This window comes from Mus caroli, unplaced genomic scaffold (assembly GCF_978045245.1).
Source record: "Mus caroli unplaced genomic scaffold, Mus_caroli_1 scaffold_2, whole genome shotgun sequence".
Lineage (NCBI taxonomy): Eukaryota > Metazoa > Chordata > Mammalia > Rodentia > Muridae > Mus > Mus caroli.
The window spans coordinates 175,035,772-175,054,119 of NW_028227257.1; the positions used below are offsets into that span (position 1 = coordinate 175,035,772).

General features: G+C 42.7%; 1 protein-coding gene across 2 annotated transcripts in view; it reads left to right on the forward strand.

Annotated features, from left to right (window-relative positions):
• The window catches only part of Celf2 (CUGBP Elav-like family member 2), an 856,147-nt gene that overhangs the window by 326,260 nt on the left and 511,539 nt on the right, over positions 1-18,348 (forward strand). Inside the window, exon 1 of one of the 2 annotated variants that reach the window (XM_029471494.2) lies at positions 4,063-4,316. The exons of the other annotated variant lie outside the window; for it this stretch is intronic. Within the exon in view, the coding sequence (XP_029327354.1) occupies positions 4,264-4,316 (53 nt within the window). The 5' untranslated portion in view covers positions 4,063-4,263. Of the gene's footprint in view, positions 1-4,062; positions 4,317-18,348 lie in introns of those variants that run through there. 2 annotated transcript variants of the gene reach the window in all.

Here is an 18,348-nt window from a genome sequence, read left to right on the forward strand (position 1 = left end):
GGAAAGAAAGAAAGGAAAGAAAGAAAGAAAGAAAGGAAGGAAGGAAGGAAGGAAGGAAGGAAGGAAGGAAGGAAGAAAGAAAGAAAGAAAGAAAGAAAGAAAGAAAGAAAGAAAGAAAGAAAGAAAGAAAGAAAGAAAGAAAGAAAGAAACTCACGTAGACAGAGACATACATATATGCATAGAGATACATGTATGCTTGGGAAGAGGAGATGAAAGAGCAAGAGATTTTTATTTTTGAATTCAAAAAATTAAAACGGTGTCTCGTGCCTGCAATCCCAGCATTCAGAAGGCTGAGACAGGAAAGAAAATCAGAGTTCAAGGCCAGCCTAGGCTACACAGCCAGACTCTGTCTGAAACTGAACAAAGCACACAATAATTAATTTCCATGTGAAGGAGTCACTTTATCAAAATTGAGCAAAACAAAACTTAAAATGATACCTCACAGCAATTCACACGGTGATACAGAGGGAAAAAATCAGCGTCTCAAGGTGAACTTAACATTTTACTTCTGAGAATAAGATGTTTACTGTTCCCTTGCTGTGTTCCAGATAAGCTGGCTCAAATCTGAACAAAGCAACGTATTGTTTCTCTGCCATACTCATACTTGATGAGAAACTTAAAATCTGATGACCTAACAATTAGTAGATTGATCCGGTTTGTCCCAGGACTTGGAGAACTGAGGCAAGAGGCTCACCGAGAGTTCAAGGCCAGCCTGTACCACTTAGAGGGACTCTGTCTCAAAAATCCAAAGCAGAAGAGAAAACAGATGCATTCAGTATGAGCATTCAGTGTAGCAGAAACAGAACCATGAGGGAAAAGAGAAAAAAAGATAAATTTGTCTCAGTTTACAGAATGAATATACATTGCATGTAAGATATTTGAATCTTAAAATAAAAAACAAAAAATTTAATACATCACAGTTCTGCATCATTTATAAACAAATGATTCCAGTAAGTGGGTGTCCAAGGATACTCTGCACTCCAGCAGCTTGAGAGGAACAGGGAGAGGCCCTGACCTGATCCTGCCTCCAGCCTCACCCTCAAGAAGGTGTTCTCTACCTGTGTGCAGTCATGCTGTAAGAGGGAGGGGGCTGCCAATGCCCAAGTGGGCTTGTAAACATGACTGCTAAGCACAGTGCCCAGGGATCGAGCCAGTTGCTTCATTTCTTCACGCCCCAGAGCCCTCATTTCTATCAGGAAGGGAGAAGTTCTACTGGTCTCATAAACAAGCTAGCTACAAGGAGGGCGTGTGCCAACACACAAGAAAATCAGCCCGGCTCTCTACTTTGAGACAGACTTTTGCTTTATCCATTTATTGGGTCTGGATGCAAGGTTCTGTTTGAAAGAGAGTTTCTACTTCCTGCCTTTAAAAGGTTTTGGAGAGCCCACTGCTCAAAAAGACTATTTTCCTTGGCATGCTGGCTGATGGTCTGCAATCTTTGTGCTTGGGAGGCTAAGGCAGGAGAATTGCCTGGACTAGAGGACAGGTATGTGGACAAACAGGGTTTCAGTGAGACCCTGTCTAAGAAAAAACAAAATAAATTATTTTGCAACTTAGAATCATGCTCATCTATTTGTCCTTTGGCCCAAAGCCAGGTCCCTCCTCCTCCCGCCTTTCCTCCCATTAACCCTGAACTCTAAATATTAAGGCCTCATTGCTCTCCCTTCCCCAGCCCTGGATCCCTGTGGTACAGTGGGCTAATGAGATAAGGATGATGTCATTATAATTGCAGAAACTATTTCATGATAATCTTTTGTTTTTCTCTTGCTAACTTTCTAAAGGGAGAAACACTTTATTAATTATCTGAGCGCTGGCAGCCTTTTGGAAGTAAACTCTATATGAAGGCTACTGCTATTAGCCACATTGGATGAAGCATTTGGGGATTAAAAGCGTTATGTAAATGTTTACACATGATTATGACATGGCCCCAGCTTCACACTGGGAGGGCACAAACAGCCCAGATAGAAGCATGAAGTCCCAGAGAGGCGGTGGATTTTTTTTCTCTTACAAGGTATGAAATTGTCTTTTAATTTTAGCATAAAGATAGTCACACTTTTGAAGAGTGTCATTCACAGCCATTAGGATGATATTTATGACTGCGAAAGGAAGCAGCTGGACACTGAGGGTTAACTGACTATTTTAAGAACTGGGGTGGGGAGCACGGAGAAGAGGGACGGAGAGGAGAAATTAAAATGGAGTGACAAGAACGTTTAACAATAAGAGCAGCAGCTCCCAAAAGCAGGCTCAGTATGTCTCTCTCTGATGCTGAGATAGATTCATTCTCTCTCTCTCTCTCTCTCCCACATCTCTCTCATTTTATTTTGTTTTAATATTTGGTGAGTTCTACCTAACACGTGGGGAAGTGTACTCCCTCCCCCACCCCACCCCCTGCAGGTTTCAGGAGAAGGCACCTGTGATCATTCACTGAATCACATCTAGTACTCCTAAGGGATGCCTCTTGCTGGGTAGTGCGACCTACTAAGGCCTCTTCTCTTGTGTAGTGCTGTGGGGATTCAAACCCAGCACCTCACTTATCCTACTCAAGAGCTCAGCAACTCTAGGACTAAGCTTTTTCCAGCCTCTAAACTTCTTTCCAACGAAGAGGCCACTGTGAGGGCCTCCATCCATCTGCTCTTGGTGCACAGGAGAATTTGACTCCTTCAAGCTGTTTCTCCATGTATGGTAATGATCTGAAATTTTCTTTTTAAAATTAGAGTAAGAAAAGGAGGGAAATTGTCACACAAGAAGGATGCTCATGGCTCTAACGAAACCGTTGACAGCCTGAGTGCCTGGATCCTGTGAGGACAGGTGACGGGGGGGGGGGGGGGGGGGGGGGGGGGGGAAGCGTTCCTGCCATAGCTGCTGAGAAGCATTAGTAAGAGCCAACATCCCCCAGAGAAGACCGAGCCCAAGCCCAGGAAGCTGTGCTTAAGAAAATAAGAATTCCATGTACTAAGAAAGAAATCCCTCACTCTGTCAGTACAGAAGGGTTAGCCAGGAACCATGGACACCACAGGAAAACAGTTCTGTGTTTGTTCAAATGCTTGCTTCCACTGTACATGCGTGAGTGTGTGTGTGTGTGTGTGTGTGTGTATGTGTGTGTGTGCATATGTCTGTGTGTCTATTTCTGTATGTGTATGTGTGTGTCTGTGTGTCTCTGTGTGACTGTGACTGTGTCCCTGTGTGTGTCTGTGTGATTGTGACTGTGTCTATGTGTCTGTTTCTGTGTGACTATGTGACTGTGGCTGTGTGTGGCTGTATGTGTGCTGCCACAGCACTTGCGTGGAGGTCAGAGGACAGCTTGCAAGATTCACTTCTCTCCTTAGCCATGGGGGTTCCAGAAATCAAAGACTTGGCAAACAAAAAAAAAAAAAAAAAAAAAGGGAAAAGGGAAAAAATATGCTTTTACCCACTGGGCCATCTCTGGGGCCTGATGTTTGATTGTAAATCAAGGAAGGACAGGAAGGGAAAGTTGGTAGACCTTGTGCATTCTGACATTTTCACCTCATCTTTAGGGACTGTGCATTTCCCTCTTTGTGTTATTTAAATAGAGGAAGAATGCGGGCTTGGGGGGCTAGGGAGAGGGAAATACTGTAGGAAATTGACACCAGAAAACACAGTAAATTCAAGCTTGTTAGCAGTATGGCTCGAGATTATTTTTTTAAAAACAAATCCTAGCAGTAATGCAGTTCGCGCCTCAGAGGGAACTCTAAACCTGGTGTCGGTGTCCCAGACCGAAGCGGGGAGAGACAGAAAGAAAGCAGCCTTGTCAGTCTTCTGAAGGGAATATGAAAGGAGATCTCGGAGGCAGGAGAATCCCCCCAAAGGAGGAGAAGGCTACAGCCCGCAGTAATCTGTAAATGATTGCTCCTAAAGTCTGGAAGCTTCAGGCTTGAGCCCTGTTTGTTCCAAAAGAAAGCCGAGGAGGACGGAGTTAATAAAGAGAGATTTAACTGAGAACTCTGGTTGGAATAAAGTGGGCTACAAAAAAGGTCAAATTTGATCAGTTGGAGCAGATTACAGGGGCTTTTGAAGGGTGGTGTGGAGAGCTGGAACCGGTCTGGGAAGTAATAGAGCACACGATTGATTCAGGGGGTGGAGAGAAGCCAGGACAAGCGCTTATCAGTCCTGGAAGGAGGAAGAGCCGAGCTGCTGGGCGCTGCTGCTCCGGCCTGAGCCCAGAGCCACCTCTGCCTGCGTCCCTGTCGCCCTGTCAGGCACCTCTGCTCTCCGGTTTGCCTTCTTTCCGCAGCTCTCAGACAATGGTTTCCCTAATCTCTGACCTGGACTCCCTGAGAGGCTGGAAAGCGTTAAGGTAGGCCTGCTTCGCATTCTCTTCCCGCGCTATTTCAATTCAGGGCCAGCTCCTGCCCACCCCCCCACCAGCTAAAGAGGGAGAGAGAGAGAAAGAGCTTGGCATTCTCTAAAGTGCCTGCTTTGGGTTTAAGTGACAAGCCAACATGGCCCGAGTGTCCTGATACAGACACAACTTTAAGCAGACAGATGGGGCAGGCACATGAAAGCGCTCCTCAAGTTTGGCTGCAGGAGAGCACAGAGAACATAGGCTTTCTACAGGGCGGTCCGGGCCATTTCAATGCTCCCCACGCTGGCCCTCCGGCTCAGAAAGGAGTCCTGAGGTTGAATTGTTTCAGAGGCCACTGAAGGGATGATGTAGAATATGGTGGACTTTCTGCAAGTTCACACAGAAGAGTCAACTTTTTCAAAAGATCTCATTACTGCTCACACTTGAAGAATCTAAAGAACTGTGTGTCCTTCGTGTGAATTCTGTCCCACCCCCCACCCCGCCCCTGGTCTCAGGCCAATTTTGGAAAAGTTGACATATACAAACTCAACTGATCAGGTAGAATGTATGTAGTAATGATCTCTCTCTCTCTCTCTCTCTCTCTCTCTCTCTCTCTCTCTCTCTCTCTCTCTCTCTCTCTCATAAATATTGGGGCTGCTAAGTAACATAAGCCTTGCTGGTAGATTGCTTATCTCGCATGCAAAAGACCCTGGATTTGGTCCAGAGTTCTACATAAACTCAGCATGCCTGACCACAGCCCCAGCTCTCAGGAAGTAGGGAAAGAGTTTAAAATCATCCTTGGCTACAAAGTGTGTTTGAAGCCAGACGACAAACCCTATCTCGAAATTAAGCAAACGAATAATAAAATGTAAAAAGTGATCTCTGACCTCCTCACACCAGAATTTAGAACCTAAGCTAAAACGGGCGAGATCACGCGCCATCTCCACTGAGTCTACGCTGCACCTTTGGCGGTATCCATGGGGAATTGGTGGGTTTAGCTTTACTGTGAGTGGTATTTCCCCCAGGGAAAGCATTTGTGACAGTCTTGAAAATATAAAAATGTTAAATTCGGAGGTGTTATTATTATTATTATTATTATTATTATTTATTTATTTATTAGAAGTGGTTCTAGTCGGTTTTCATGCTTGCCCAAATGCCTCCTCCAAAACTTGGTTCAGTCAGAGTTAGACCAGAACAAGCACAGAACATGGAGGAGCAGACCCGAGCACATGACTGCAGACCAACCAGCCTTATGTTAGCTGGCTCCCTACGACCCTTTCAGGAGGTCCGTCTGCCTCAGGGTTTACCTGATTTTATTATTTCTAAAGCAATATTTATAAACAAGAGCAAATAAAAATGAGATCAATATTCTTCTCCTTTTCTTTATTCTACATTACTTGTTGGATTAGGGTGAGAGTTAGAGAATTAACAAAGAGTGATAGGGTGTGAGAGAGATGGGGGAGGGGTGGCATAGGCCAGGGCGTGTACATGTAGACCAGAGGATGTCTTTCATGGAGACGGTTTTCTCCTCCTGCCTTTATGTGGAATCTGGGTATCAAGCTCAGTTTGCCAGACTTTCCCCTTTGCTCCCTGGTCCTGACTCATATATTCTAGAACTTTCTGGACACACATCATATCATATGTGCTATTTTATATTCTTTTTCCAGTTACAGCCTATCCATATTCAGCCACCTATCATAGCTGTGGCTCTAATGGCCACAGGCAGCACACTGGTCTGTGATACTCACCAAATTGTCACATTATCCTATTTGGTATTATAATTATTTACTATATTAATTATATGTTGTTATTTTATTTATGTGTTATATTATTTCCAGGCCTTGGCTTGATAATGACGACAACAGCACAGTAAACATCTTTATGTGTACAGCTTTTTACTTTTATTAATTAAATTCCAGTATTTCTCAATGAGAAGGTTCACTTTATGCACCTGCATCCTTTAGTGATTTTTGTTTGTTTGTTTACATGGTTAAACTTAACTTTTAAAATTATATCTATTTCTTCATTTTTATGTGTGTGCATGTGAAATACACACATACACAGAGACAGAGAGAGAGAGACAGAGGGAGAGAGACAGAGACAGAGGGAGAGAGAGAGAGAGAGAGAGAGAGAGAGAGAGAGAGAGAGAAAGAGAGAGAGAGAGAACCCAGTGCCCATATGTGAAAATCAGTAGGCAACTCTCAAGAATATGTTCTCTCCTTCTACCTTCTACCACGTGGCTTCTGGGCATCAAACTCAGTTCCTTTAGGCCTGACAGGAAGTGCCCTTACGTACTGAACCACCTCACTGGCCTTTGAACCTCCTTTTAATTGGGATGCGGCAAGACATTTCTGTTAATGCTCTCCTGGAGTAGATGAACAGGTTTCATTTACCTCTTCTTTCCCTGAAGACTGACTTAAGAGTGCTTTCAAAAAACTCTTCTTGGGTGATTAACTTAATATTTTTGTGCGTGCAGATGGGCAGGGTTCTGGCTTTTAAAAAGCATGTGGCTATAGCGGCAAGCTTTAAAAATGCAGTCCTTCAAAGGCCTTTTAAAGGAATGTTCCTGTCTTAACCTATTTAAAACTCCAGTGATGTTGCTGTGCTCATCAGTGTGTCCCTTATATAAGTGTTTCCTGGTTAGACTAAGTGAAGCTGCAGAAATTTGGATCTAGGAAAGATAAACATTCTTACATGGATGCTTTGGCTCCAGAGAGTTCATTCTCTATGCCTCTTCATGGCAGGCAACCTAGTAACTATGTAGAGTCCTTTTCCAAGGTAAGAAATTATAAAGTGGTTGCATTTTTTTTAATTTCATTTACATTTTGAACTCATTTACCATGAAGCTTGCTTTTGACTATTCTGTGGGGATGCGTCTACATCTATATACATATAGGTATGTGTTCATGTGTCAGGGCACATGTGTGTGCCAGTAACTGGGCATGTGTGTCATGTAGTCAAGGAGTAACTGGGCATGTATGTCATGTACTCAAGGAGGCCCAAGGAAACCTTTGGGGGTCATTCTTAGCTGCAATGCACCTTGGCTTGGCTTGGTTTTGTTTTGTTGAGACAGGGTGTCTCACTGGTATGGGCTTGCTTATCAGGCTATGCTGGCTACTTAGTAAGCCCCAGTGGTTTACTCTTCTGTACGCCCTCAACACTGGAACTGAGCACACCACCATACCAGGGATTTCCCCCACTTAAATAGGATGTACTAGTTAGTCTTCTGCTATTCTGATGAAATACCCTGACAAAGGTAACTTAAAGGATAAAGGTTTTAGTTTGGTTTGTGGTTTCAGAGGGATAGAGTCTGTCAGCTAACTCTCCAAAATATGTCTACCTATGCACTGCCGTGCTTCCCACCATGACAATAATGGACTAACCCTCTGAACTGTAAGCCATCCTGAATGAAATGTTTTGCTTTGTAAGTGTTGCTGTGGTCATGATGTCTCTTCACAGCCATAGAAACACTAACTATAACAAGTCTTCAAAACAATACGTTTGGTGGTTAATATATCATTATGTCAGGGCACATCCCTGGGTCATGAGCCCCTCTGCAGAACTTCGCAGTTGTAACTCCATCCTGGTTTCATGTTTGACATACAACAAGATCAAGTGCAAGGACAGTGCTGTTGGCTGTCTTCATTCTTCTCTACCCAAGTGACATGAGAGAAACCTACTGCAACTAAAAGACACACCAATGACTTCCCACCTCGAGACTTCACTTTTGATCTTTGGGAGAGCATGGACTCCACAACTTCACAAAAACGAAAAAAAGAAGAAGAAGAAGAAGAAGAAGAAGAAGAAGAAGAAGAAGAAGAAGAAGAAGAAGAAGAAGAAGAAGAAGAAGAAGAGAGAGAGAGAGAGAAAGAAAGAAAGAAAGAAAGAAAGAAAGAAAGAAAGAAAGAAAGAAAGAAAGAAAGAAAGAAAGAATATTACAGAATCAAGAAAAATGAAGAAGTTTTTTGTTGTAGGACTATGAATAAAAGAAAATGAAGAAAACAAAGCAGCCTGATCACTATAAAATTTCCTGTTCATGAGCATTGCTTGAAAGGTAAATAGAAAGAGACGACTAGTGAAGAAGACTGATTAGGGACTAGAATACTGGGCAGACAGCTGCCCCTAACCCTACCATATTCTTGCATCTCTCCTCTCAGATGATCTTAAAGTAAATTCCTAGTTTATTCTTCCTATATTGAAAGAAGGGATTGAGTGTGAGAGGTGAAGGGACTGGAAATCTCAGGCGCCTTAGTGGTTCAAGCAGTTGGTACAGTATCCATGTTTACCTCCTCTCTCAGAGGAGCTTTGTCCCTCACCTCACTCCAGCTTCCATGTGCCCTCACATACAGACAGGCCAGCTCTGGATTCCTGGCAGATCCCACTGTGGGCTAAGCTCTGCTGTCAGAAGCTGTGTAGGATGCAGACTCTCTCTGTTGGGTCCCCAGGAGTTCCCTTACTGCTCTAGCAGGTTTCTGAAGCACAGCACGACCCATTCTGGTGTTCAAATATGAAAAGTAGACAGCATTCCCTGGTCCTTTGTTTTTTATCTCAACTCACAGCCAAACACTTTCCAGCTCACATGGATCTCTATTCTCATGGACTTTTCTTTGCCAACATTTCTTCCTGCTTCAACTTTTTCCTTCTCCATCTGTTTTTGCATACAAGTGGGCAATGCAAACCTTCCCGATTCCATCCATCAGCTCTGTTACTCTCCTAGGAGAAAAGTCAGTGTCCTCCCCCTCCCCCTTTCTGACAGGACCAGTGTCAACCTCTCCAGCTGCCTTTCTTCCTTCTCTCCCAGCTCTTGTTCTTCCTCTTCCTCACATACTCAGTTAAGCTCATGTGGGCCTTAATTGCATTAGTTATTGCATCCTCTGCCTGGAGGTCTCTCCTCTGCTATTGGTAGGGCAGTCCTATCAGTGATGCCTTGCCCAGCTCCCACCCTAAAATCACCCCGATGAAACTCTCCAGCTCATCCCCCAAAGCAGCAAAATATTCAATATTCAGCTCCATTTTAATGATAAAAATGTCAGGGTCTTGCAGTTCAACTCATACTCCCGTCGTGGCACGGCCAAGCCCTGCTATATTCTTACGCATCTGATTATTTGTTGTCTCTTCCTCCTCGTTAGAGTGAATTTGTAGATTGAATTGCTGTGTAGTCAATGTCTAAAATAGTTTCTTGCTGGTTTTGAGCAGAAAATAAATAATAGAGTAAGGCATGGATGAATGAAGGGATGAATGGCCTGGTTACTGTCTCTATCATCGGACTATAAACTCTATATGGCCAGAAGCTGTGTGTATTATTCACACCATAACTCCCCTGTTTTTCACATGGTGGCTTGGTACTGTGATAGTTAATGAAAACTGAATGAACAAATGATTGAATGAATGAGAACAAACAGGTTCCCAATACTTGATTCGGTCATATGGAAATTTTCTGTGATGCTGCTTGAGAGTCTAACAGGCCTCTTTATTGTTCAAATGGAACTGTTCTCTCTAGACAAGCAAATAGAAGTTAGCAAACTTGATCTATAAAAAGCCAGTAGTAAATACTTGAGATTTCCTGGCTGAACAAGGACTGCCGTGGCTCAGCCCTGCTATGGTAGCATCAGAACAGCTGCTGATGAAAAAGTAAACGAGACTGGTTTGCCATGAGCCAATAAAACTTTATTTACAAAACAGGACGTCAGCTGGACTTGACTCATGGTGAGCCCTTAACTATTATGGAGACTTAAAGATGTGACCAACAAGAAAACAGAAGTGGTTTGGACAGATAATTGGACCTATGATTTCTAATCTCATATGGTAGCATGCCTTAACAAACTTGCCTCATTATTAGGGAAAGTATTAAAAAGCCTGGGAGATGGTTCAGACATCAGGAATGTTTGAAGCTATGAGTACTTGATCTCAAAAAGATGGTTATAGTCTGTTTACCATATCCCTTAAATGTTTGGATGAGTCATGAAACACTAACAAAGCAAGCTTTTACCTTGTGAGAAGTGTATTCCCTCTAATAAAACTAGTACACGTCAAGGGGAGCGTGTGTGTGTGTGTGTGTGTGTGTGTGTGTGTGTGTGTGTGTGTGTGTGATTGATATATAGATAGACAGATAGATATATAAGTTAATATATATTTCCCTTTCACATGCCTGATAAACCTGAGATGAATTTGAAATTTGTTCAGGAGAGCCTCCTGTATGTGTTTTTAAACATCTATGTGGAGATTCTTTTTGGTTCATATTACAGAATGACTTGGGAGGGTTTGTAGAAACTGTGAGTATCCAAGGGGAAGAGGCAGGCTGGTCATGTGATAAGCAGAGATTCATCTTCTTAGAGGTTGTTAGTTCGTTGGTTTTCGGACTTCCTCCTGCTGTGACCCTTTAATGCAGTTCCACGTGTTGTGGTGACCCGCAATCATAAGATTATTTTACTGCTACTACATAGTTGTGATTTTGCTACTGTAATGAATCACAGTGTAAGTATATGCTATGTGATCCCGGAAGGAGTTTTGACCCACAGGTTGGGAACCACTGGGAGAACTCCCCGTTCTTGCTCTGTACCAGGAATTGTGCTAAGCACTCCATTTACTCTCTCACGTCTTTGGAAGAAGTCTCTGAACGTGGGCAGTGCTACTATTGCCTGTGAGGGACATGGTACACAGAACAATTTGGTAACTTACTCCAAACACACAAATATTTTTGTTTCACGAGTCAGTTACAAATGCAACAGTGCAGAACTAAGTTGTTTATGTAAGAGATGCCACTCTTCCGTACTCTGCCTTTTATGTGCATCCAAACTGCTTTTCAGCCCGAGAAGGCGACTTAAAGTCGGCCTGCTCAAGAGGGTGGTAACCATAACATAGGTATCTGCAGAGGAAGCTCTATCCTTCTGCTTCAGGTTGGAAATCTTAAGGATGCTAAGCACTAAACATTTGATTTTAACATTAGATTTCTTTTGAGGAGTAGTTGTTCTTGGATATCCTTCAGTCTCTCACTCAAGACCTAAAAAACTGTTGGAAGTGGGGTGTTAGACAGAAAGTGGGGTGTCAGATGTGACTAAAGCAAGGAGTAGAGAAGGTAGCAGCCTGGAGGAGACATACCAGACGACCCAGGGGAATGTGAAAGAGAGACAACCAGAGGTGAAGGGAAGAGAGAGAAGGTTTCCTACAGAAGTGATCTAGATTCCAAACCACTCTTGGTACCATCCATCCCATCAGTAGGAGAACAGGGTACAATCATTGATGGTGCACAGCATCGGCAGGAATTCGAGAGGGAAGTTTCATAGCGTAGGCTGGAAAATCTCTGTGGGACGAGAAGAATCAAGTAGAACAAAAGAGATTTCATAATGAACTGGGAAAGAAACATAGTACTAACTCCAGCTCGAGGCTTAGGGAGTGGATCCCCACTGGAGACAATTGTTTAGCACGGAAGGCCTGCAGCTCATTCTGTTCCTGCAGGAAACTACCAGACATGAACTCAGCTTCAGGGCTTACACTCAGAAGCCTTAGCCCAAAGTCTCTCCTCACTGTGCTTGCTCTAAGGGACGTTTGGATCTGGAGAAGGACTAATCGCTGGAGAGCAAGAGGATCAAGCCCATAGTGATCAGGCAGGGGTCTCCAAGCATAGAGAAAGTCCCCTTGTCTCGTCCAGGAGTCAAGCATTATCAGATCCAGGTCTGAATCTCTGCCAAATGACTGTCAGTGATAAGTAAAGCCAGACACTAATGTGGTGCTAAGTGCAGTTTTAAGCCAACAGTCTGCTTCTGCAACACGTAAGGGTATCCAGGAATGCAGTACCAACTTTACTTTGATTTCTATAGAGAGACTGACAATACTGAAGGGAAAATGATGGAATTAAGGGTGGAGCTGGTGCTCCCAGCCTCAGAAACTCAGGAGAGTGGAAAATTCCCAAAGATTAGTCAGTGTGGATGCAGATCTGACCAACTGTGTCTCAGAGCTGAAAGTTCTGGCTAGTCTCCCTCAGAGGCTGAGAGACTGGATTGCTAAATTTCCTAATCTCTGCATCTTAAAAATAAGTAAATAAAAAGACTTTTTGGTCTTTAAGGAGGAAATACATTCTTGACATCCTTGGATTATAGAAGAAACATGCATCTTTCAGGAACAGAGATATTCATCAAGCTGTAAGGCCCACTGTGGTCTGATATTAGCTGGACCTCACTGTCACATTTGTGTGCTGCTTAAACTTTCTCAAGCAGAAAGTTTCACAGAAGCTGAGTCACCCCAGAACTACTAGTGGCCTAAACTATTAGAAACTATTAAACTACTAGAAATCAAGTCTTTTAAGGAGATACAGCAAATAGACAAAAGTATTTGCATTGAGTCCATGTCTATCATGTTTATCAGCCACAGCTGAGGGCTACTTACAAAGAGAGCTCAACAGAGAGTCTAGTCAGAGAGTGCATTTCACCAGGGAACTAGAAAGCACAATGTGCCATATCCCTCCTCTTCTTCCTAGACCCTGTTCCGGCAGAATGTCCCAGGTTCTAGGAATCGCCTGTGTATGTACGTGTGTGTGCATGCTGCAGTACATGTATGGACTCAGAGGACAAGTTTTCAGAATCTGCTCTCTCTTTCTACCACCTGGGTTCCAAGGATCAAAAGCAGGTTATTAGGCGTGCACACTGCAAGTCGTTTTACTGCCTGAGTCGCCTTATACGACCAACTTGCAGTCTTTGTATCTCAGCTGCCATATTTTGCTGTGCTAATATGTGGATAGGCACCCACACATTCCTCATTTCTGAAATGAGAAATTGAACCAGATTGTAACTAACTATCTCCCATCCATAAAATCATATAATCAATGTAGGATGGAACTGAAGCACCTTCCCCCCTTGGATCATGAATCCTACCTCTGAGCGATACTGCAAACCCATCTCATACACATTTGAGTTATTCTCACACCAAAGCAATTCTCTTCCTATTGATCCTCATTTTCTTCCAAGGCTCTTTTATTCCCAGGCCTTATGTAGAGCTGATGGACTAAACTACAAATCTGTTTTCGGATGTGCCTTCCCTGAACTAGAATTATAACATAAATCGCCTGTTGTAGAGACGAGTTGTGCTGACACTCACTGATGTTAGCAATCATATGACTAGTCCTGCGGGGGGACGAATATCGCTATCAATCCAGGTTGCAGGTGTTCTGTTAACCACGGCTATAGAGCTCCACTTGGTGTTTTCTGTGGCGCTAGTTTTTCATTCTTATAGAGACACAAATGTCTGAGCCAGAGAGAATTGTTAGAGGCCTGTGGAAGCAAAGTTTTACCTCTTTCATCCTGTTTCCTGGTGAGCAAAGTGAAAGATTTTGTGAAGTGGAAAGATGTTGCCTTTATTTGTTATTTGTTAGCAATGCTCAGTGATGCTGCGGACAGACAGAGGCTTTGTGCAGATGTTCCTACCCACCATCATCTTGGTCATTGTGATTAGATGTAATGTGTATTATTAAGTTCCCTGAAGCTAGGAACCATTTCTTCTCTGTGAGGTCACAGAGATTGAAAGAGTTGGTTCTAACATGAGCTCCCAAGTGCGAATTTCCTGGAGAATCACAATCAGATCATCTTCTTGTCTCCAAATTTCAATAGTTGGTTATCACCCTGCAAGCTACAAGAGATGGTACCTAGATAACCACCAGGGATTTAAACGTTTCTTCCCTTTTCTACAGCACAGATGGATCTCCATGACAGCAAGAACCTTATCCCCCATTTGAAGACCCACTGTGATGGAAAATTTTTCACATTTAAATTATGTAACAAATGTCGTTCTTTTATATGCAGACTGTACTATTGCTTTTCACTGGGAAACGAAGTACCAGACAGAAACAACTCAAAAGAGGAATTATTTAGTTTTTGGCTTATAGTTTCACAGATGTTGATCTGTCTTGATCATGAGGGAGGGTATGAAATGCAGTTTACATCAAGGAGGCCAGGAATCAGATAATTTACTGTATTTCCAGGAATGTTGTAAACTCGGTATAGGCCTACTTTTTTCTGGCTATTTTTAATGTATTATTGGTTGGACTAACAGATGTGAGACCCTTGGAACTGGACAGTCAACTGTAGCCACCTCTGTCATTGTTGTGCAACATCTGCTCCATGATGAGAACTGGAAGCCCATGTAGCGTCTACACCAAGCCTATGGCTCTGCAGTGTAGAGTCTGCACCAACAAAGATATTTACAAAAGCAGGTGGCAGTATGGACTTGGCTCCAGGTCATAGGTTGCCATCACCCTGCATTAGCTGATGGACACCATGTGTTCTGGTGAGTTTTAGACATTTCAGTCTTTAGAAATTAAGAGAAATTAAGAACCAGAGACAGTGAGTTTTCCACACTATTAGGATGGTCTGTACCACAGGCATGAGGAAGAAGGCAAAGCATACAGAAATTGACGGATGGAGAGGAAGAAATAGGGTGGGGAGGAAGAGCTTGGGGAAGGGTCTGTTATAGACTTCAGATCAGCTCTACTATAATGGCACACAAGCAGAGCACACATCACCTAAGCAAGGCTCAGCATTTGCCTGCAACAATAACAACAACAACAAAATGTCCTTCACAATGACCTGAGTTCTTATTGTTTCATAGCTAAAGCCCATCCCTTTGCAGAAGATGATCATAATATGAGACCAAGAAGATGGTGAAAAGAAGAGAGTTCTTGAAAATCCTTCCTTAGAAGGATTATGGACATCTATAGAGGGAAGGCATCTGGGGACAGTTAAAGTTCTGACCCCACAAATATATGACTTTAGAAGAACTGTAAGCCTGACTCTTGGTGCCTTAGGTTTGCATCCAGTATCCCTGTCTTCATTACCCTCTGTTTTACCTCTCCCTTTTAATATGGCCACATTTTATCAGGGAACAAAGTGTATCACATTCATTAAAGTGCTGAATGCTAGATTGAATATGTACCAGGTCATGGGAAGCAGGGAGCTTTGGCATCTTGGAGAAGCCAGCATTTCTGGTGATGGATGGTGCCTCTTTGCCCTATCCATGATGGGACAGCTATTTATCACAGTCATTGCAGAGCAGAGTAGAACTTGTGGAGAGATTTAGGGTTCAGAGCTGGCCCTAGGCCAGATAAGGTCACCTGATTTTCCTCCTTTCCTCCTGGAGTCTGAAACTCTCGGCCTGTTACAGCTTGACCCACATCTAAATCAGTGTAATGGTGCATCAGGGAGCTTACATTTTATGACTTTTGTCCAATTATGCAATGAGGGATAGGAGACAGGAACAGAAGAATTCAGGAATTAAACATTTGCCTTGGGTTTTGTAGCCCTTAAATAAAGCCCTTAAGTTCTATCTAGAAGACCTGAGTCAGAAAGGCAGCATGTGAGGTGAGCTGCTTCCTGGTTATGACAGTCCTTTGCACTCTTGGATCTTACTTAATAAATTGCCACTTCACAATAAATTGCCCATAAATTACTGGATTGAACGTGTCAGTCCACCTTGTCAAAGAACCGGAATTATAGCAGAATGGGGCTTCAAGGAGGATCACTAGAGAAGGAAGGGAAATGAGACACAATTGCTTTTAGACATTTAATTTTATTGATGACTTTTTCTGGATGAAAAGAGAAGCTATGTAACCCCTGCCCTATTGTGGACTGGATCAGTTTCTCAGTTTGCCATCTCTGACCTCTTTGTTCCTCTCTCCTTCTCCTGATGAAAAGGCAAATTGTATATGGCAGGGAGACCCTGTACAACCAATGAGAGAAGCTGTGAACAAGGAACGGCACTGTAGTCAGGAAGCATGTGTGTGCTTGTGTTCATACATGGTCATGTGTCTACAGGTTAGTTGCATACGTGTGCATATATGCTAGGAGACAGAAGACTTTCTTTGGTGTCTTCCTCAGTGGCTTTCCTGCCTCAATGGTGGGACAGATTTACTCCCTTTTATCTGGAACTCACCCAGTTAAGCTAATGTGAGTGACCAGCAAAGCCAGAGCGCTTCCTATCTCCCATCCTCATCGCCAGCACTGATATTAAAAGCATGGGCCACCATACCCAGCTTTTCATGTGGCTTCTGGTGATCAAGCTCATGACCTCGTGCCTGCATGGCAAGCACATTACCAACTGAGCCATCTTTCCACCCACAGTAATTTTTAGGAAAGAAGGGAACGGTCCTTATGTTGGAAGGGAGCATGTGGGTGTTTCAGGGAAATAGCTTCTGAAACCTGCGCTCTGTTTCGTTCCGACCTAGTAACCGAGCTACTGAGTCAGATCTCTGTGCCTGCTTCCCAGACTGGTATTCTGCTCTTCTACCATAGCTCGTTACGACAGACAGCAAGCAAATGAGGTTTTCCATCTATTGAACCTGTCTTAGGCAAAGCCCTTAGAACACTACTAGTCTGTTGTGCTTTTGAGTCTGGCTTTTAAGCTGTCTGAAATCAGGCAGAGCTCTCCAGAGGGTGAAACTATATTAAGCTTTATTCTCTAGTTAGTTTTCTTGTAGCCATAAAATTCACATCCTTGTCTTTCCCTTATTTTCTGCCGCTCTTCACTCAGTAAATCAGCAGACCCAGGGCTTGTTCTCTCCAAGCCTGTTAGTTAGATAGAGAACAAACCTAAACAGTTACATAGAAACTTGCAACGTTACCAAGTCCATGAATGAAGGGGAAAGATTACAGTTCCTCCAGTCAATGTTGCATAGTTTGGCTCTTTCACTAGGAAACTGGCCTTCGTCCCCACCTTTTCTTGTTCTTTCTTAGTGTTTGGCAGACAGTCTCTGTGTCTATAAATAATAAGTGTTGACTCAGAACACCAGTCTCTCACATAGGTGTTCTACTTTCACCAACCTTGCAAGCGTGCGAGCACTGAACTATAGTATCCAAACCATAAAATGGAAGTTTAAAGTACATCTCCAGGTAATCAGGGTCTATAGATTTTACCTTTGGTTCATACAGAAGCATTAGTTAATGACAATTTATGTCAGAGGCAAGACTGTTCTCGAAGGTCATGCAGGATGCCCTAATGTTCCATAAACCCATCCATTTTTGTGCATATCTAACAAATAATCAGCAGTAAATGTAGTGAGTTTTTGAGTTCTAGGGTGATTCTGAGACCTGCCCCTCTGCTTCTGACTTTAAATAAACCTTATTTTCAAAATAATATTTGCCAAAACCCCAGTCCACCTGATTATAGCAATCAAGATGTTTTGGGTATATTGAGTGTATTTTGAAATTGCATGGTTTAATTATGACATTTTCTATGTCCCCTTTCCTATAATTATTCTTCTCTGCATTATGCGCATCCTGAATAGCCAAAGAGCTATCTGCAAGGGGAAAAAATGAATAAGTGGAAAATTAAATGCCCAGTTAACTAGAGACATGGTTCTGTGCAGATATGGAAAACAAGTCATATCTTTAAAATACAGTCCACTCTTCTTGAAGGGCCTGGGATAAACAAACTTCGTGTTACTCAAGCTGATCATATGCTACTAATTTACTGCCCAGCTCTTCCATTAAACTCTCCACAGGTGACTCCATATAACAATTAAGTTTAGCATAGTCTAGATTCAGGTAATGGATTAAAGTTAAGCACATATCCTTTTGGAAAGACAGCATGTAACCATGGACTACGTTAGAGTTTACAACATGAAAACTTTCATAAATGCAAGATAAAGTATGCTAATGCATACCGCTCTGAGTCTTTTTTATGAAAAATAGCTAGAGAGATGTAATATGAAATCAAGAGTCATTGTGTAATGTCAGACAGGTAACTTGGAAACTGTACCAAAAAGTTTCCAGGTGATACACAGGACTGTACAAAGGACCATACAAAGGACCGTACAAAGGAACTGATGTTTCATGTAGAATCAAAGAGAGGCATGTGGGCATCTGCTTGTATTAGGTGTCCTTCATCCTCAACTGACACAATTATACAGTAAAATAATAAGATAGTGAATTGGCATTTTGAAAATTCCTGAAGCTATACAATTCTTTGCAAGAGGTTTGATAGCAAGATATACAGAACTTCAAATGCATTCTATGATTTAATAGTTTCTTGAGTCTAGACAAGTACTGCATCTTATAAGTGG